This window comes from Fukomys damarensis, unplaced genomic scaffold, assembly GCF_012274545.1.
Source record: "Fukomys damarensis isolate Sample0158 unplaced genomic scaffold, DMR_v1.0_HiC HiC_scaffold_37, whole genome shotgun sequence".
NCBI classification, from domain to species: domain Eukaryota; kingdom Metazoa; phylum Chordata; class Mammalia; order Rodentia; family Bathyergidae; genus Fukomys; species Fukomys damarensis.
The window spans coordinates 60,600,400-60,620,159 of NW_022900949.1; the positions used below are offsets into that span (position 1 = coordinate 60,600,400).

The 19,760-nt window shown below is 44.1% G+C and overlaps 2 protein-coding genes and 1 long non-coding RNA gene across 15 annotated transcripts in view; 2 read left to right on the top strand and 1 right to left on the bottom strand.

Annotated features, from left to right (window-relative positions):
• Window positions 1-19,760, top strand: part of LOC117284494 (kinectin-like) — a 48,144-nt gene that overhangs the window by 2,913 nt on the left and 25,471 nt on the right. For 2 of the 7 annotated variants that reach the window (XR_004515585.1, XR_004515582.1), the window contains exons 1-5: window positions 4,806-7,879; window positions 8,706-8,813; window positions 10,256-10,379; window positions 12,774-12,882; window positions 13,588-13,686. Coding sequence is in view for 1 of the 7 variants with exons in the window: in XM_033759697.1 (XP_033615588.1) it covers window positions 13,655-13,686 (32 nt within the window). In the remaining 6 variants the exon portion in view is untranslated. Of the gene's footprint in view, window positions 1-4,805; window positions 7,880-8,705; window positions 8,814-10,255; window positions 10,380-12,773; window positions 12,883-13,587; window positions 13,687-19,760 lie in introns of those variants that run through there. The other 5 variants (XR_004515584.1, XR_004515583.1, XR_004515581.1 and 2 more) reach the window with 5 other exon arrangements.
• LOC117284493 (sperm motility kinase 2B-like) lies at window positions 30-4,572 on the top strand. Its single transcript, XM_033759696.1, has one exon. It carries the CDS (start codon window positions 1,365-1,367, stop codon window positions 2,730-2,732), a length of 1,368 nt encoding a protein of 455 aa, XP_033615587.1. The 5' UTR covers window positions 30-1,364; the 3' UTR covers window positions 2,733-4,572.
• Window positions 12,847-19,760, bottom strand: part of LOC104871106 — a 48,518-nt gene continuing 41,604 nt past the window's right edge. For 4 of the 7 annotated variants that reach the window (XR_004515587.1, XR_004515588.1, XR_004515590.1 and 1 more), the window contains one exon: window positions 15,552-17,768. This is a non-coding gene — a long non-coding RNA (uncharacterized LOC104871106). Of the gene's footprint in view, window positions 12,926-15,551; window positions 17,769-19,760 lie in introns of those variants that run through there. The other 3 variants (XR_782743.3, XR_782748.2, XR_782749.1) reach the window with 3 other exon arrangements.

Below are 19,760 nucleotides of genomic sequence, written 5' to 3' on the forward strand. Positions count from 1 at the left end.
AATAATAAATAATAAAAATAAACACACTGACCTGCACTTACCTTTAAAACCTGGTGGCTTGTGTGAGGGAGTCAAGAGGGAGGAAGGCTGTTGTACAGGATGCTTTCACTGGCACTAAAACAATCACTGCTGTCTACTGGCTCCACGGAATCTTTTTCTATTTGTGCCACTTTACCAAGGAATCTGTCCAGTGACACTTGCTTTTGCCTCCCTTTGAGGATTTTGCAGAAATGAGACACTGCATTGTCATTAAACAGATTCATGGCTCATGTCAGTGGCATAGCTGAATTTTACAGCTCACTGTCGCAGCCAAGTGCCCCAGCTGTGAGGCACTGCTGAGCTTACAGCTCAGTGTGGCAGCTCTGGATCATAGCTCTCATAATTTGAAGGTTTGGGAATTTGCTAGTAAGTGGAAGAGGTGGGAAAAAGCCTTTATTCACTGGCAAGTCCCAGTGGGCTTAGGATTCTGAGCACTCTACCAGGAATGAGAGCCTCACTCTATAGGGAGCTGCAGGGTAGGTAAGCATGCTCAATTAAGTGGGGCTGTGGTGGGGGAGGTGGAGTTCAAGAACTTTCTGGAAGCAGGGGGGCGGAGTTAGAGAAAGTTCCTGGGGTGGGGGGGGAGCTGAACAGAACCTTCTTGTGAGGGGACAGAGCTTAACAGAACATCCCTGAAAGGTCACAAAGTTCAAACAGCCACAAACCATTTTGACACATTGGTTTGGGTAGGAGCCCAGCAGCACAAAGTTACATTCCCAAAACAAAACATTTTGTGGGAAAAGAAAATGGAGACAAGGCCAGGGCCTGTGTGATTGTATAGCACTTCTGTATCAATTGTCTTTGGGGGGAAATGATTATGATAGGTGTCTTCCTGTCAGCTTCACGGGCATTAACGCGCCACCACATGTTTCCTAAGCAGAGCATTACATTTACTCTAATGTCAATGAAGTTGTAGCATCACTATGAAACCAGCAAGAATTTAAAGCAAAAGAAATTGGATATGTTGAGTGTAGACCCCATGAGAGCTCTAAAACAAAAGGTATAGCAGAAAGGAAAAGGATATTGGAGAATCCTGTGGATTGCTTTTCATATCTAAACACTTGTGCGTGAATCTCTGCAACCCACACAAGCAAGAAATTTGTAACCTTTTCTGTTACAAACAAAAGGTCCTAATGGTCATGAGTGTGGCCCTGGTGGGTGTGGCCAGCTCTGCGTTGGCCCGTTGGTTCTGTGACATCACAGGAGCCTGTGTGAGGTCACAGCAGTTAGCTATATAAGGCTGTGGCTCAGGTGGGTCTGTTGTGGGTGGATGGAGACTGTTGGATGGAGATTGTTGTCGGAGATTTGGTCATTGATTTGGTGCTATGGGGAGTGTAGGATGTCATTACACTATGCCAAGCAGTGTTCCTGGTGAGTGTAGTGAGGAAACATCCTGGCTTGGCCTCATGACCAGCTCGAACAGGTACAGACCCCAGGAACACTATTATGTGTGGCGTTTAATCACCCAAGATGGATTTGGCAAGGTGTACTTGGCGCAACCTCATGGCACAGGAATGCAGGTGGCCATGAAGGAGCTAACAAAGGCAGGGGTGCGAGCGGCCAGCATTGTGTCGGAGGTGGGACTATTGAAGGACCTTCAACACCCTAACACCACACAGTTGCTGGAGGTTACAGAGACTAAGGACAAAGTATACCTGGTCCTAGAATATGTCATGGGAGTCGCCCTGCGGAAGGAGATCCGCAGGAGCGAAAAGAACAGGCTGCGGGAGAAGGATGCCCAGAGGATTTCCCAAGACATCTCGGGAGCGGTGGATTACTGCCACGATTGTGGCATTGTACATGGGGACCTCAATCCCCAAAATGTTTTGATCGATGCCCAAGGCTGTGCTAAAGTTTGTGATTTTGCGATGGGGATCCAGTTCCTCCCTGGGCAGGAGGTGAGTGTGGTTGGTGGCACGCTGGCATTCTGTGCCCCAGAAACAATCTCCTGCCAGTGGTATGAAGGTCCTCCCATGGATGTCTGGGCCCTGGGCGTAATATTATATGAGATGGTTACTGGGGATCATCTCTTTCATGGGGGTAAATCCCAGATAATCAATAATATCCTTCATGGGATGGTCTCTTACCCCAACTTCGTCTCCAACAATGCCAAAAATCTCATCAACAAAATCCTAAACCACAACCCCATGATGCAGCCAACGGTGCAGAAGGTGCTGAAGCACCGGTGGATCCGGGGTGTCCAGCCCCCCAGTCCTCCAGAGCTGCTCGCTGTGCCCACAAAGAGGGCAATCCTCAGCCGTATGGCCGGGATGGGTTTTGACCCGTTAGTGGTGATGGACACCCTGAGGAGGAAGGAGTATAATCATGAGATGGCAACCTTCCTGTTGCTGCAGAGCCAGGCCTTCCAGGGGCTGGGCTTCAGAAACCCGGTGAAGCCAGTGCATAAGGCTGCAGAGAAAACATTATGGGGCCTGACAAGTCCTGCACCCTCAGCTCACATCCCCTGGAGGAGGGCCAGCGAGCCTGTCCCCTGCACTGGCTGCTTATTCCCCGGACTGGAGCTCCGAGGAGAAGAGGGTAGCAGAGGCTCCCAGCCACTCATGACCATCCAGAGGACCCCAACTCCTAGCCTGTATCCCAAGCCTGGCCCTGCCACTCCAAGCCTGTCCTCCCAGCCTGTCCCTGTCATGCCCATTGTCCTGCCAGCCAGGCCATGGAGCTCCCCGCTGTAGCTCCGGAACCACCTCTGCCCCTGCCAACAGTGGGTGTCGATACTGGAAGGCTCTCAAGAGGAGCATCACAGGCTGCCTACGGGCCCTGTGCTGCTGCTGCTACCTGCCACCCTGTGGGCACCGCTGACACAAGGTGGCCCCAACATAGGTAGCACCCATCAGAGTCCCATACAGCCCTCAACCCTCAAGGAGGCTGGGTGGTCGGGGTGCTTTCTGAGTGAGCTGTATCCTGATGATGTCACCTCTCATGGTCAGGGTAGAACTTGAGTGAGGCGGAGAGGGGAGAGGGATGGAGGAGTCGTGGCCAGAGGGAAGAGTCTCAGATGGACATGAGGACTTGCTGTCGGGTCTACTGTAGCGTAGGGTGGTGGTGACCAAAGCCAATAATGCCTGGTGTATTTCAGTGTCCATTTCATATGTGTCCTTGTCATCTTAGTACAGAGCCATGAGGGCAGCTCCGTGGACGTGGACGTCCTCCCCATGGCAGACCAGCCACATGGGAGGAAGCCACAGTGAATCACCCTGCAGCCCCGTCTAGGGAGCTAGAGGGAAAGGGTGTCCAGGACACCTGTGTTTCCTGGGGAGGGAGGAGGGTGCACAGCACGGAAGGCTGTGCTTGAGTCAAGAGCTAGGATTCGGTGGGAGGAAGACGGAGGAGCAGCAGGAGGGGTCTCCCTGACTTGTGTGCCATTGCCGGAGGGAGGCTGCCCTAAGACCAGGGAGTACCCAGCACCTTGGAGCCCTCAGCCCACAGCCTCCTGACTGGGTGCAGATAGATGTGGGGCTGGGTGAGGGTGGGGTTAGTTGAGCAGAGCCGTGATTTATCCCGCCGTCCTCCGTGGTACGGAGCTTCTCTCTGCTCACCTCCTCACGTGTCCCTGTGTGAGCGTTTCCACCAAGGAACCGCAGAGGCGTTGCTGGCAGGACGGTGAGCCCAGGTGAAGAGAGGCAGCCCTGTCTGTTCTGAGGACTGGGACACTGCTGTTCCCCTGGCCACCATGTAGAAGCCTAGACTCGGCCATGCTGTGAGCAGCCCAGGAGTACATAGAGGCCACACTGATCCTCCGCCTGCTGATTGCACGATGGGAGCCACCCCAGCCCAGTCACCAGAGAGGTGTGTGGCGGCATCTCTACATCATCCCAGTGCCAGCCACAGAGCATCCTGGCCCAGAAGTCAGCACAGCTGAGTCCTGAGGACCAGGGCCATGCCTCAGCCCAAGTGGACCTGGCCTAGGCTCTGAGCCCCATAGCTAACATCTCTGTGGCCTCCCTGCCTCCTCCTCGGTCATCCAGGATGCAGTCGCCCCAGCCCAAGGCAGTCTGCTTTCAGATGTCTCTCCAACTCAGCCAGTCTTTTCCCCATGCGCCATCAGCACTGTGGAGCAGATCTGTTCACGGCACGGATGCTGGAGACACTCAGGGCCAAGGACAGTGGTGCGGGCACTGCAGACACCAGAGGTGCGGGACCAACGCTGAGGGCTTCTGCAGGTGACAGCAAGAAGGACATTCAGGAGCAGAACACGGAGACAGTCAAGGGATCAAATGAGCCAGCCTCTGCCCCAGAGCAGCTGGCTGAGGACTGATTCGGTGACAGCACCCAGGCACAGCACTGCCCCATGTGTGGCCAGCACAGTCAGCAGAGCTTCAGCATAGTGACCCATGTGATTCTCTGAGGGTGCTCGGTGCCCAGGGCTGCTCTTCCTCTTCCTGCTGTCAGGATCACTGGGATTTTATGGAGGAGGGAGGCGCATGACTCATGGAGGGCTGAAGTGAAATCCCAGATTTGTACAGGGAGAACTGGGCAGGGTCGGATTCGACTCTGGAACTTCCCAGCTCTCAGTCATACTCTCATCTAGTGTGGAAGACAGCCTGGGACACCACGAGAGGAACGACAGTGTTGGCACCAGATGGTGGTGGTAGTAGCTTTGCAGGCTGTGGCAGGACACCTGAGATCAGCAGGGGTTTCAGTCCAGAGTCACTGTGGGCTTGGGGCAGCACAGCACATTGTGGCAGGAGTGTTGGAGCAGGCAAACAGTAGACAGCACCAAAGAGGGAGATAGTGAAACAGCCTGGGACACCACGAGAGGAACGACAGTGTTGGCACCAGATGGTGGTGGTAGTAGCTTTGCAGGCTGTGGCAGGACACCTGAGATCAGCAGGGGTTTCAGTCCAGAGTCACTGTGGGCTTGGGGCAGCACAGCACATTGTGGCAGGAGTGTTGGAGCAGGCAAACAGTAGACAGCACCAAAGAGGGAGATAGTGAAACCAGTTAGGGTAAGAGGACCGAAACGCTATTTTTGAGGACATTAACATGCATCCAAAGCCACCTGGGGCCTGTGTCGCATGTGCAGCATGAGCCACTCTGAAAGGTACTGACCATTCTGACTCTTCACATCCTGCCCTACACTGCCTTGCTTTGCACAGCTGCTGTGCTGCACCATATCATTTTAGGATGCGTCGCTGTTTCCCCGGAACCCTCCTGCAGGGCATGACTTGCAGCCCTGGCCTGAATGCCACTGCCCCACTGCCTCTCTTCTCTTCCTGTCCCCTGGGGGAGGGGCTGCCCAGGCCGGCCGGGTTCCCCCAGGGAGGTGAAGACTTGGAGTTGAAGGGGCGATGGGCAAAGGCTGTCTGAGGACAGCTGAGCTTGATGCTGTGCTCTTGTGCTCCTCTAGAGGATGAGCTCTGACGTTGGGGTGGCAGCTCCATGGCCAAGCCTGTGCAGCAAGTGTCCAACCCAGTCCCAGAGCCAGCGAGACCCTTCCTGAGCTGGAAAGTGACCGGGCAGGCTGCCAGGTGCACATGATTACACAGACCAGGAATTGCAGCCCTGGGGGACATCACTTCCTGTCACCTCCCAGGAAACAGAAGGCCTCAGGGGGATCATAGTTTAACTCCTTCCACGTGTGTGCATGAAGTTAACAGTTGTTTTATCCTTGTGGATTGCTGTGTATTCAGTGTTGCATCCAGCCTCTCGGACTCCTCAGGTACGCTTGCACGGTAGAGACCATAGGAGATTCAGAAAGGACTTGGCTGGTTGGGAACCAGGAAGGAGCACATTTCAAACTCAGCAGGGAATGAAGATGGGCCAGGCAGTTGCGGGCACTTTCCAGGGAGCACAAATGCCAGATTGCAGAAGAAAGAGCAAAGGTTGGGGCAGCGTGGATCACTGTCCCTAGGAAGGGAAGGAGTTTGGTGGTGGTGGCCGCTCTGGGAGGGAGGGCGTGTGAGGACGGTGGTGGTGAGGGGAAGAAGCCAGTGGCAGAGAACTGCTCAGGGTGTGCTGACGGGGCACAGGGATGTGCAACACGGAAGTCTGCTTTGTTTGCTTAGTTGGTTTTCTCCTGAAGGCTACATCTGTTTGCTACACGACAAATGTGTGCCTCACGTGTCCTTAGTTTGTAGAGACTCATGTACAGTGTCTGTTCTTGTGTCATTTTGATCTAATTAAGGAAGACGCACAGATCTCGACTTGGGGCCTGCTGGGGAGGAAGTGTTCTTGGTCGTGAGCAAGCCCAGGAAATGTGTCTTGTTTTCCTATCTGGGGGTTGTGGTGAGGGCTAGAAGCCTGAGGCAGGAGCCAGGGCTGGTCGTGAGACAGAAACTTTCTCTGCGTTCAGTTTTGGTTGTTGATGGTTTTCCCAGTTGGGTTGGTTTGGTTTGGAAAATACGGTTTATGATACCCACAGATGATGCGTTACTTTGGCAGAGTTTCTCTTCCTCTCCCAGCCCTTCCCCTGAGCAGGTGCAGCAGGATGGGTTTTCTCCTTCTCTGAAGGAAGAGGGCATGGACCCATGGGTCCTAGGGGAACCTGCCTTTGGGCTCAGCTGCTCCTTTGAGACAGTGCTAGCCTTGGAGGCAGCTGGAGGATGCCCCCCCCAGCCCAGCCACCTCTGCAGTGTGGAAGACAGGTACCGTGCCATTTGGGGCTAAATGTTTAGTACGTATTTTTCATGTGAAAGATGAGGCATTTTGGAGTACTGTAGTTCTACACTGAGAGTGTCCTTCCAGCCTTCCTGTATGTGACGCTCTCCCTCTGGGATTTCACATCTGGGAGAGGGCACGGGACAGTGTGAGTAGCTCAGCAGCAGAGCATCAAAGATGGCATGACTGTGTGGATCCACAATTTCTGGCACCTTTTGAAATTGCATTTATTTTAATTTAGAGATGCTAGGGGTTTTAGTGACTGAATCACTTAAACCTGTGTGTTGGAGTTGACAGAATTGGTTACATAGAATTTCATAGCAGCTTCTTAGTTAGCTCAGAGAAGTTGGCCCATGTCCTTCACGACCTGTGGAGTCATGATTGCCTGAATAACTGTGTCACTTGGCAACGCAGGTCACCTCGAAGCAAATCGCTGTTTACTTGAGACTCAGGATTGAAATTGTTGTCTTTCCTATTTTCAGAAGTGTATCTTCTCACTAGGAAATAATTTGCAATGTTCCTTACAGACTAAAAACCCTGTCCATGAGCATGAGGGGGCTTGGGGAGAGAGTCCTTAATAATCTCCTCCTGCCCGACCGCACAGATCAGTGGGGGAAATGCTGCTGGTTTCACTGTAAAGGAATATATTTTGTTCTTCTCATAGATTTTGAGTTTTCCTCAGTAGGCAGACAGATACAAATAAGCCTTTAAGATTGATAACTTTAAAACATAATTTGTTCATGAATCCAGACTAAAAGAAATGAGCAGAAAGTGACATCAGCTATTAGAGATTCATGTGTGATGTTTAGCTGTATTAATGTTTTAATTGAACTTTACATGGTGGAAGCAGAACACAGAAGTTAAGGGGTGTATTTTCAAAATAAGTGAGTCTTAATAAAGAATCAGAGTTCTGAAATGTAGCTGTGTTTTCAAATAAAATGTTTAACTGAACTCACTGTTGCTTACACCCACCGTGTCCTGTCCCTGGCACCCATGGTGTGGAATTCGGAAATCCGGTGCTGGAGCATCAGTCAGCAGCATCACATATGCAGAGTGGCCAGCAAGAATGCCGTGGCTTCCTTCTCCTGAAGTCTCATCCTACGCCACGACACTGTGCTCGAATTTCAAATCAATGTGTGTGGTGGGGGATGCACACCACCCTGCTCAGAAGTTTGCCTAGTCTGGCTTATATTTTGCAGATGCTGTCTCTTAACTTTTCACGGTACCAATTAAATTCTGCCTCATTGTGTAATTCGCATTGTGGAATAGCAGAAGCAAAACACCATATCCTTTTGTATTTGCTTTTCTTGGGCCTGAAAGATAATTCATCTCTTATTTGGCTGTCACATATGTGCCTGGGTTCTTGACTGGTGTGACGTGGAGGCTATTCAAAGTCAGTCACACTCTGGTGGTGGCATTAGTTTCTGCTTATTTCCCAGAGTCGGTTGCAGAGTTACACTGTGCTCTGTTTTCTTCTCCAGTGTCGTTTCCCCAGTTTATTAGAAAGGCACTTTAACCTAGTTGGTCAGCAGAGTGTAAGCTCATTCATTGGCTGCTCAGGCAGTCCTGTTACTTTGTGGGAGACACTTGCTCATACCAAACAAGTCGTAGGTGGTTTGGGGCTGCAAACATAGTTGCTCCTAAAGGCACATCATTTTTATCAAAGTACAATTCTCTGTCTTAGTTGTAGTGGCAGTTTCATGCATTTGAGGATTATAAAGCACTTGTAATTGCATTCATTTTATCCCACTTCAGTGGCAAGAAAAGAACAAAACTAGGTACTCAGGAAGCTCAGGCAGGATTCCTTCTATAAATTTAGAGCCAGCCTGGGCAAAAGCATCTCCAAAGTGTAAGTAGCAAGTGTGAAGCCCCAGGTTTAATCCCCAATACTATAAAAACAACGCACTTTAAGTGTGTTTATATGTATTTGAAAAGAGCAATTCAAATTTTACGCTACTGATGTTTTTTAATATTCCCATCATAACAAAATTTTTAGAAAGTGTAGCACTGCCAGCCTCTGTTTTCTAAATCTTATGTGTGTAAAATAGTTTCAGGAAAGTTTGTGAACAGATGGAGGCAGAGAGAGCTCACCTGAAGCAGGAAAACGGGATCCTGAGAGATGCTGTCAGCAGCACCACAAATCAACTGGAGAGCAAGTACGTTTGCAAATACTTACACTTTCATTTCAATTAAGTGGCCCAGTACTTTCTTAAATCATTGAAATCCTGCTTATAGCAGTTGTTTAGACTTTTCTTACATGTGCTTCTAAAGTTACCTTTCAAAAACAATTTTCTTGCTCTTCAGCATTACCTCTATATAAGCTATTATGTACGTATGTTATGTATTTATTACATTAAATCATGTAATACTACCATTAGTGGAAAAGTCTATAGACTTGTGAGACTGAATTTACAAGTTTTAAACCATTTATTCCTACTAGAATAGTTCTCAAACTTTATTATCCTGTGTAGCACCTGGAGTGCTAATTTAAAAGATATCCTTAAGTCCTGTTTCCTAAAATGTTTACGATCCCTGACCTAAGGTGGAGCTCAGGAATCTGAATGGAGACCCATTCCTCTGAATAGCTGTGGTTGGTGTTTTTTGTTTTTGCTTTTTGGTGGGGTTGGGGGTGGGGTAGGGATGAATTTGGGTCCTCCGGGAGGCATCTGGCACTACTGAGCTAAATCCCCGGCCCCCAGGCATGGTTGGTTTTGAGGCCATTCTTTGAGGACTAGTACCCTAGAGACTAGTACTGTCCTTGCACAGAGTAAGAATTCTGGCTGGTTGATTTTAATAGATTTCCAAAAGATCATCTTGAGGGTGACACTGTATATTTATGCTCACAAGTTTGTGGTTATCCATTTTTCTTGATATTTTATAACAGATTTAGAATTTGTGTCATTGTCATTAGCATTACTTGGGAATTATACTCCACCAAAGAAGCATTTGTTTGTATTCAATGGAATTACTAGCTCAGCAAAATTAATAAAATGTATTATATTTGCTCTTTATATGTGTTTGTAGTGATGGATGGTTCGTAATCCAGTTAGTGTTTTTCAGGCAGTCTGCAGGACTAAGTAAACTGCACCAGGATTATGCTAGGCTGGTGCATGAGCTGACTGAAAAAACAGGGCAGCTCCAACAGGAGGAAGTCCAAAAGAAGAGTGCTGAGCCAGGCATGGTGGCGCATGCCTATAATCCCAGCACTTGGGAGGCTGAGGCAGGAGGATCACTGTGAGTTCAAGACCAGCCTGGGCTACAGTAGTGAGTTCCAGGTCAGTCTCAACTTCATAGTGAGATCCTGTCTCAAACAAACAAACAAACAAACAGAAGAGTGCTGAGTAGGCAGCTACTCATTTGAAGGTGATACATGAAAGGGGTCGCACGTGCCCCTTCGGGCGCCCCCTCCCAATCAGGTCACTCACGCAGGGAGAGGTCTGGCAGGAGATCTTTATTGTAGGGAATCAGGCGAGGCACAAAGGCCGGGAGGCAAAGAAAGGGAGGTGGGTCCCAAGGGAAGGAGTGTTGGCTCATTTATAGGGTCTTGGGTGGGAGTTTTGCAATTAGGGGGAATAAGCTGTTTTTTAACCTATTGCAGGCCACATTGCCTTATAAGGTCTTAGTCCTGCAGAAGTCCTTTATCAGATGTTGGCGTCATTTCTGGGAAGAATTCAACTCGGGGAGGAAAACGAAACTTAAGTTGGGAAGAACCCGGAAGTCAGGTATAAAATGGAGGAGTTTAAAGTAACATGTACAATTTCCTAACAATACACCCCACTTTCATGTATCACTTTGTGAGTAATGTAGATATTTAATTTGTGGCCTAAGGATGTATATAAATTAGAGAAATATAGTTTGAGGCTTATTAAGCACCCTCGCTCTGCCTGTATAGCAAGGTGTAACTTAATAAAATAATTGAATATAGGCTTGAATTTGACGTTAAAGACTGGAGTTATGAAAAAAATGAAATTAGCTGACTGACCAGTGTAAGTGGTAGAATTTCATTTTATATATGGAGGTTAGGGCCCATGTACCAGGCAAAAATCATGTAGCTAAAATTACTTTTAGTTACATTTTGATACAGGCCACGTGATATATGGACCTCCAAATGATACAAAGGCGCTATTGTAACCCCCACCACAATAGACAGCCAACGTGCCAATTTCTTGTTCTCTGCAATTAAAGAATGAATTCTAGGAACAACGGAGGTTAAGAGGAAAAAGAATTTATTGAGAGAAAGATAGCTTCTCTTTAAGAGAAAAAGGAGGGGACTTATAAAGTGGGTTGCCCGCGAGCCTCACTTCTTGAGGGAGTTTTACAGAGCAAAACCACAAGGAGAGGCGAACATGAGGTGAGGTGGGACAAAATTATGGTCAGCCATTAAGATTCCAAGTATAATCCCTAGGTGTTACTGATTACAGAGGGATCAAATGGGGAAGCATGTCACAGAGGAAGGATACGTGGAACAGATAAGGATACCTCCAGGAAGGGGAGTGGGCTAGGGAGATTTTGGTTCCCCATGCAAGGTGATTGATGCCTGTTTGGAATATCAGTCACTTCTGTTCATCCCTAGCGATAGTATGTAGATATAGTAGATTCCCTTTGCTCTGAAGTCTGGCCTTCCAAGAATGTACAGTTGTGCAAAGTGTTCTTATTTCTGCATCGACTTCTGTGAGGGCCAGCCCTGTCTGAGTGTCTACAGTATTTCTAACTAACTTAGCTGCCTGCAGTGTTTTATCATCATTAAATTGAATTTCTCAGTAAGCCCAGTAGAACCTGTTTTCTTCTAGCACTGAAACAGATGGGTTTTCCTTTGCTTGAGTGTAAGATTTAAGTATTGCCCCGGTCGCTTGCACTCAGGTCATGGTGCACAAAAATCACATACTTTGTCTTCAGATACCAGAGTAGCTCTTGTTACTGTGAAATAGTCATACTGTAAAGAGATACATAGGGTGGCTCAGACTGACAGAAGGGGGAGCAGATTCATTTCTCATCTTGTTTGTGCTCTGGATGCACTCACGTGGCTTGTACGCCAATTGAGTGGAATGAGGAGAGCTGACTGCTCTTCCTTGTGGTTGATATCTAGATGCCCCTCAAGAGCCTCATGTTCCCACAGGCAAGACTTTGGAAGGTGTTTAAATTATGGGGCCTCTTTAGCTGACTTCCTGTTGGGAAGTGAAGTCTGGTTGGAAGAGGCAGGTCCTGGGGCATGGTGTGGAAGGGTGTTATCTCCTCTCCTGGCTCCTCCCTTCACTTTCTGCTTCCTTTCCACCATGAGGTGAGCGGCTTTTCTTCCATCACGCCCGTCTGCCGTGCTCTTTCCTCATTGGAGCTAGCGAAGCATAAACTAAGGTTCGGTAGAATGAACTCTCCTCCTTTAAGTTTTGTGTTGGATATTTTGTCAGCAATGAAAAAAATGAGTAAGACACTCCCTTTGTTGAGGAGGGAATTGGTTGGAGATGCAGGTTAGTGAAGCTTGAGCACAACCTCACTAAAGTAGACGTTCCCACGTAGATCGTGGACACAGTCATACCTTGAGACTGTGACTGTGAAATGATAAAGGGGCTTAAAAGACTTGAGACCTTCTTTGAAGTTTTCTACAATGCAGCAGTCAAGGCCGATGTGTAGATGTTATCAGGTGAATGGTGCTGTACTTTGTAGTCTTACCTCTTTTCTGTCACATCCCATTCTGTGTTCTGTCTGCCTGGAGAAAGCACTAGGCAGAGATGACAGGGCTTATATCTGGTCTCCAGCCACCCGAAGGAGTGGTGTGTTTTTGCCAAGGGCTGCGGCTTTTTGAATCTGCTAAAACTGTAGCTTTGAATGAAACAACATATTCATTAACCAGGTCGTGGCCAGATCAGGCCTGACACGTAGTAGCTATCTTGAATGAACAGTACCAATATTGCCTTTCTGAAATCATCTCTCCGTTAATCTTTTGGAGGTCAGGATGGCTTAAATGGCAGTCGGACACTGTATTTGTCTGTCTTGAAATTTGGAGACCAGTTGCATTAAGCACTTTTAAGATACAACACTACAGGTAGAGGATGCTTTTTTCAAAGTAGAGAATTTTTTGTTTGTGCTGATTTTTCCTTGTGTCCTTTTTAAATATCAAGGTTCAACTCCAGGAAGCTGAGAGAAGGTGGGAAGAAGTTCAAGCCTTTATCAGGAAAAGAACAGCAGAACATGAGGCAGCACAGCAAGGTAAAGGAGACAGGTGCTCAGGTAAGCTGATGTAATTTTGGGTAAAATTTCTTCCCTTCTCCATCTGTGAAGAAAGTACAGTATGGCATTTTAGTTATAGTACATAAAAATGACTTTTACCCTTTCATATTACCTTTATTTCTTTGACTTTTTTTAGGGTTTTAAAATAAGAAATGGTTTTCTTTCTTTATTTTTTATGAGTACATGTTTAAAATTCACGATGATTACATTCCTGGTGGGGAGTTTGTATGTGTATGTAAACAAATCTCAATTATTTTTTTCATCTCCTTCCCTGCCCAGCCACCCCCTGCCTGCATTTTTTTATCCCCTTCTTATTTGCAAAAGATCTTTCTATTATGCATCTTTTATTTTGCTCTTTATATTTTAAGTTTCTCCTGCCAGCTTTGCCTGAGCATTAAATTGTAGGCAAAATTGTAGTACCTAATAAAGTAATGGGAAAATAGGCTGGGTGCTTTGTTTTGTTTTGTTTTGTTTTTCCTCTTTAGTTTTCCCCTTTTATTTCCTTGAGTAGTTCTTAATTTTATTTATTTTTTTGTAATTAAGAAACATAAAATTTTTAGTTTTTCGTTTCCTATGTTGTAAAGAGAAAAACACTGAGAATATTACTGTTTGATTTAGTTTATATGAAACTCTCTACTTGTTGAATGCTAACTTTTCCTATTCATTATTCCTAATTTGAAAGGCTCTTTTTTTTTTTGGTACCAGGGATTGAACTCAGGTCCCTGTGCTTGCCAGGCAGGCGGCAGCACCACTGAGCTGTATCCCCAGCTGAATGACTCACATGGAGATAAAGGAGCTTGCACTGTGAGTTTTGTCTGTCTCCACCACTCTCTTTCTACCACAGAAGAAGGACCTGTCTAGAATAGAGGTCCAAACAGTAGAACAGACAGAAACTTGGCTTGTTTGGCCTTTGGTTTCTTCTGATTCTTCCTCCCCCTTGACCAGTCTTCAGTTTCTAAGATAGTTCAAGATCTATTTCTCTTTATATCAAGTTTGTATTCATGTTAAGATATGTTAGCTTATTTTTAAATTAGTATTTTGCATTTCATCTATGAAGCACAGAAATATTGCTAAAAGGGTTATGACTATATAACATTACATAGATTATCTAATTATAGACAGTAAAACCTCACCCTTACTGATATATGCTGTCCATAAATTATATGACTCTAGAGGTGGTGAATGTATAGCGTTATGTTTTACTTGCTTTTCAGTTAAGACAAAATGTAGGAGTTATTTTTTCTAAACTAAACCCTCAGCATTTACATTTAATGCAGTGTTGGCCCTTTATGATGAATTAGTGAGTTTTGGGTTACAGTTTGGGCACTTATCTCTAAAAGGTTTTCTCTCACTGCTCTAGATAATGAAACCTCATTTTTTTTTTTCCTTTCCTCAGTACTGGGGATTAAAGTCAGGACCTCTCACTTATGAGGCAGGTGCGGCACCAGTGAGCTAATCCCTGGCCCACTTTTTTTTTTTTTTTTTTTTTGAGATAGGGTCTTGTATTTTAGTTCAGGCTGGCTCTGAACTCAGCTGTGTAGCACTGAACTGGCCTTGAACTTTCAGTGATCCTCCTACCTGAGCCTCCTGAGCGTTACGGTTATGGGCTTGCATCACCATGCCAGATGAAACCTTGCTTTTATCAGACGCACTCAGTTTGGAAATTTATATTTTGCTTTTAGTATTTTTCTTTCTTTCTTTCTTTCTTTTTTTTTGGTGATGCTGGACCCAGGAAGTGCTGAGCTATGAGCTATATCCCCAGACCTTTTTAAATTTTAAGACAGGGTCTTGGTAAGTTGTCTAGGCTGGCCTTGAACTTGGAATCCTCCTTTCTTAAGTTCTGAAGTAGCTGGGATTATAGGAATGTCAGTGTTCCTGGTTGTGCTCTGTATGTATTCCGAAGCCGTTAGTATTGGTACTTACGTTGCTTTCTGGATAGACATCTGACCTCCTGTTATAGAAAAGGAGCGATTCACTCCCCATCCTTATTCCCACCTTCTCTTATTGTCCTGGTATGGCTATGCACACTTTTTCTCAGCTTTGAGTTTACTGGTACATTTTAGGGATACAGTACAGTTACATTCATTGTTGGGATCTTGTGCCTCTACAGGACAGGTCTTGGGCATACTTTTTGTTTATATCAATTTTCATTGTCTTTAATCATTGTGACTATATAATGGAATAAATTGTCATTTTCTTGAACAACTTTATTTTCTGGAACTTATTTTTCTAATTTTTTCAGTTACTTATTTTTTTGTTTTATTGCTTAAAATTTTACTTTCATTGAACTTTTTCTTTCTTTCTTTTTTTTTCCATTAAACTTTTCTGAGCTCACTCCTCCTAACTGCTGATACTAGACAGAAGCTAGCAGTTTTTCCTGGTGGTATTTCCTTCTGGAACCTTCAGTTTTTCTGCCATAGTACAAATAGTACCTCAGCGCACAGACTTAATTCTTTCCACAGTTCTGGTTGCAAACTGAATTGGATGAGAACCGAATCCAATTCAATGGTTAGGTTCAGTGTTGACCTTATAGAAAAATCTGACTCGGTTCTCGTCTAATTCTGTTTCTCATCAGAAACATGGAAAGAATTAAGTTTGTGAACTCGGGCAGTGCTGTATTTGTTGCTTTCTATATTGGCTCCATAGCTGTCTTCTGAGACTTGCTTTTATTTTTTTTTTGCCCTTCTGTTTGGGTCCTATTTCACTATATCCTCCTATGACATCTTTCTTGCTTTCCTCTACCCTGTAGTAAAACAAGTCTTTCAGAAACTGCAGAAGAATATACCTCAAAGTACATTTGTGGAAGGAAGCCTTGTGTTTCAGAATGTCTTTATTCTACTTTCGTACTTGATTGATAGTTTGATTAGGTATCAAGTTCTAAGTCGAAAATGGTTTCCTCCACAGAATTTTTAAAAATTTAATTGGTATATATTTTCAACACACAATAATGACTAGTTTTGGATGTGTGTGTGTGTGTGCACACATGTGCATGTGTGCATGTGTTGTTTTGATAATTTCCTACACCCATTCCTTCTCCTGACCATCCCTTGGGGCTAATCCTTTACTGTTTTCCCTTCTCTGTGTTGAAGAAATCTATCTCCCTATTTCCCACCATCTCTCTGTTTTTACTCTTTATAATTTTGGTTTTTTAACAAGAGAAATAATGTAGTAACGAACTTTCTGTATTTGACCTATTTAATGTAACATCACTGTCTTAAGTTCCATCCATTTTTATATAAATAATTTGAATTTGTCCTTTATGGCTGAATAATATTTCATTTTATGAATATAGCACATTTTCGTTATCTGTTTGTCTGTGATTGGGCATCTAAGCTGTTTCCATAGCTCAGCAATTGTGAATTTAACTGCTGTAAACATAGGGCTGCCTCTGTCTCTACGTATGTCTTTAACTCTTTCAGGGAACTGCCCAGGAAAGGAATGTCTAGGTCAAGTAGAATTTCTGATTTTTTTTCAGGACTCTCCATATTGTTTCCATAATATTTGATTAGTTTACATTCCCACCAACAATGTAGAAGGGTTTCTTTTCACCCCCACATCCTTACTGTCATTTGTTATGTTTTGTGTTCTTGATAATAGTCATTCTCAGTAGTAAGATAGAATGTCAGTATTGATTTGCATTTCTCTAATAAGTAAAGGTGTTAAACAGTTTTTCATGTACTTATTGGCCATTTTTGCTGCTGCTTTTGATAAGAATCTGTTCATTTCCCCATTTTCTAATTGGGTTGTCTTGGGGTGGCTCTCATTTTTTTTGAGTTCTTTATATATTTTAACTATCAGGCCCCTAGCAGTAGAGTAGCTGTCAAAATTGTTTTCCCATTTGAAGGTTCTCTTCACTGTTGATTGTTTCCTTTGCTGTGTAGAATTTTTAATAATTTAATATACAGTAATTTCATTTGTGGATTCGTAGTGTAAACCTCTTATGCTGTTGGAGTTTTGTTGAGAAAATCCTTGCATATAACTATACTTTAAAGTTTTTATTACTGTAACTTCCTTCAATTTCAGTGTTTCTATTTTATACCTAAGTCTGTGATTTTTTGTTTTGTTTTGTTTTAACTCATCCATAATAGGAGCCATAATTTGTATTGTATTTCCTCCAAAGTAACACCCAGCCAGAAAATAAACCCTAGTGTGGTTTTTCAGGATACACTTAATATAAACCTCACCATGAAAATAAGCCCTTGTTAAGACATCAGCCAGATGGATGCATTTAGTACAGAGGATGTACTGAATTTTTTTAAAAAGTAATTAAATATAAATTATTGACATTAATACTTGAATGATAGCATGAATCAGAATTATGTGTAAATACTCAAGCAGGCACTTTTGGACAAGTGGTAAATGCCCATACAAAAGATGAATTTGGCTTGTTGCTGAATGCCCAGTCAGAGCAGACACAACATACACATAATGTACACACTTGATAATGGACACAGTTTTGTCTCACATGAGTCTGCATGATTCACTACATCTTGTGTCACAGTGGACACAGTAATGTGCGCATGTGAAGTAAGCATTTTCTGAATTTTGGAATCTGCATTTCTTTGTTGCTTTCCTGTGGTCCATCATTCTTAACTGCCGTCCCTCTTGTTGCCGTTCTTGTCCTGTAAGTTTTCTTTTAACACGTGGTTAGTGGCAACTTCGGTGAAGTCCAGCCTGCGGAAGGTTGTGGCTTGGGTAAAGAATCCGTGGTATAAAGTCATTGTCAGGTGTGTTGCCAGTGTACTCCGAGCGGCTTCACGGATTGGAAACGTGTATTTAAGGGGCGGTCTGTTGCTGGACATGAGAGACTGGGGCCAGTGATTCCATAGGAAATGGAGTGGGAACAAATTCAGGCTGGAATTCAGGTTTGGAGGACTTCGGATGTTCTGGAGGAAGATAACATGGAATAAATACAGATTTCCATCCATGAGTAATTGTATATTGTTGTACATGAAAAAAATAGATCTTTTGAAAATAAGCCTATTGTGTCTTTTTGAGCAAAAAATTAATACAGGACTGGTCTTATTTTCAGGGAAATACAGTATGTCTTGTTGCCGGGCAGCTCTTCTTTGAATGTGTTATGTTCCCACCAGCTTGAACCACTGAATTTTAGTAATTTTATTAGTAAAATGACCGATAAAAGTGGTTAGATTGGCACTACCAGTAGCAAACCTGATGGGACCATCATACATGTACCACCCGTGCTTCAAGGTGTGATAAGAACATGTTCATACAGGGTGAGAGGAATGAGTCCAGTTTGAGTCTTCTGCATATGGATACCCAGTTTTCCCAGTGCCATTTGTTAAAGAGGCTGTGCTTTTTCCAGCATATGTTTTTAACTTCTTTGTCAAAGATCAGATGGCTAAAAGTATATGGGCTTATTTTTGTGTCTTCTGTTCCATTGGTCAATATGTCTGTTTTTGTGCCCATACCTTGCTGTTTTTGTTACTATAGCTTCATAGTATAATTTAAAATCTGGAATTAAAATGCCCTCCATCCACTTGGCACCTTTTGTTCAGAATTACTTTGGCTATTCCAGATCTTGTCTGCTTCATATACATTTTAGGATTGTGTTTTCCAGTTCTGTGTAGAATGTTGGTATTTTAATAAAAGTTTAATTTAATTTAAATTAGTAGATTGCTTTTGGTAATATGGCTGTTACCGTGATGATAATTCTACCTGTCTTGGAACAGGGAATCTCTTCTGCCACAGAATTGCAAAGACATTAATTCAGTGTTTTAACATTTGCTGCTGGTAAAAAATATTATGCTCTTCTGAGTTCTAAAATATGACTATTGTATGTTTAATTATTAAGAGTGCTTTTTGAGTTATGTTATTAGTGTCCTATAGAAAAGACACCTTTCTTAAAGAATACTTGCATAGGGCCGAGGATTTAGCTCAGTGTTTCTGCCACCTGCCTCGTAAGCACAAAGTCCTGAGTTCACTGCCTGGTACCAAAAAAACAAAAAAAAAACTTACATATACAGAAGCATTTCTCCTACTTCCCTGCATTGTCTTGCTATCTGTAACCTCCCCCTTCCTATGCAAGCACTGCTTTTGACTTGTTTGTGGTGTGGGACATGGAGGCAGCTCTTGTGATAACATGTTATCTTTTGGGGAGGTGTGGTACTGGGGATCAAACTCAGACCTTGTGCTTGCGAGGCAGGTGCAGCACCACTGAGCTAAATACCCGGCTCTGTGTGGTATCTTGTTGTTAGCTTTAGCCTTTCTTGTTTCTGGGTATTTCCCTTCTCTGCCAAGGTAGTTATTTTTATATTTACTTTATTTTTATTTATTGTGATAGAATTAGTTCTATTTCTCTCTCTCTCTCTCTCTCTCTCTCTCTTGGAGTTATGTACAGGAAGAGAAATGCATGGAGAAGTTATCCATTGTTTTAAATAAGGATTGTCGGCCCCAGATAATAGATTTTTTTTCATCATCTTTCTGTGTATCATTGTACGGAGTATTTCCAGATAGCCGACTTCAGGCAATGGACAAGAAATACACTGAAATATCTTTTAAACAGCATTTTGGGGAAACTAAAGAGTACTCTTATATGTCTTTTTTTTTCTTTTTTCTTTTTTTGTACTGGGGATAAAACGAGGGACCTTGAGCTTGCAAGGAAGGTGGCGGCACCACTGAGCTACATCCCTGGCCCTTGATTTTCTTTTTAAAAAGCTTTTAATTTTCAAATAGTCCACAGTTACATAAAAATTATTAAGACAGTACAGAGATCTCATAAAGTCACTTTCTGTGATTATTAATATGTTACATTACTATGTTTTTTTATTTATTGTTTTATTAGTGCATACTTTAAAGCAGTGATGGTGAACCTTTTAGAGGCAAGTGCCCAAACTGCAACCCAGAACCCACATATA

What these genes read in the sequence shown, in the direction of transcription:
- LOC117284493 (XM_033759696.1), top strand. Translation starts at nt 1,365, where the DNA reads ATGGGGAGTGTAGGATGTCATTACACTATGCCAAGCAGTGTTCCTGGT.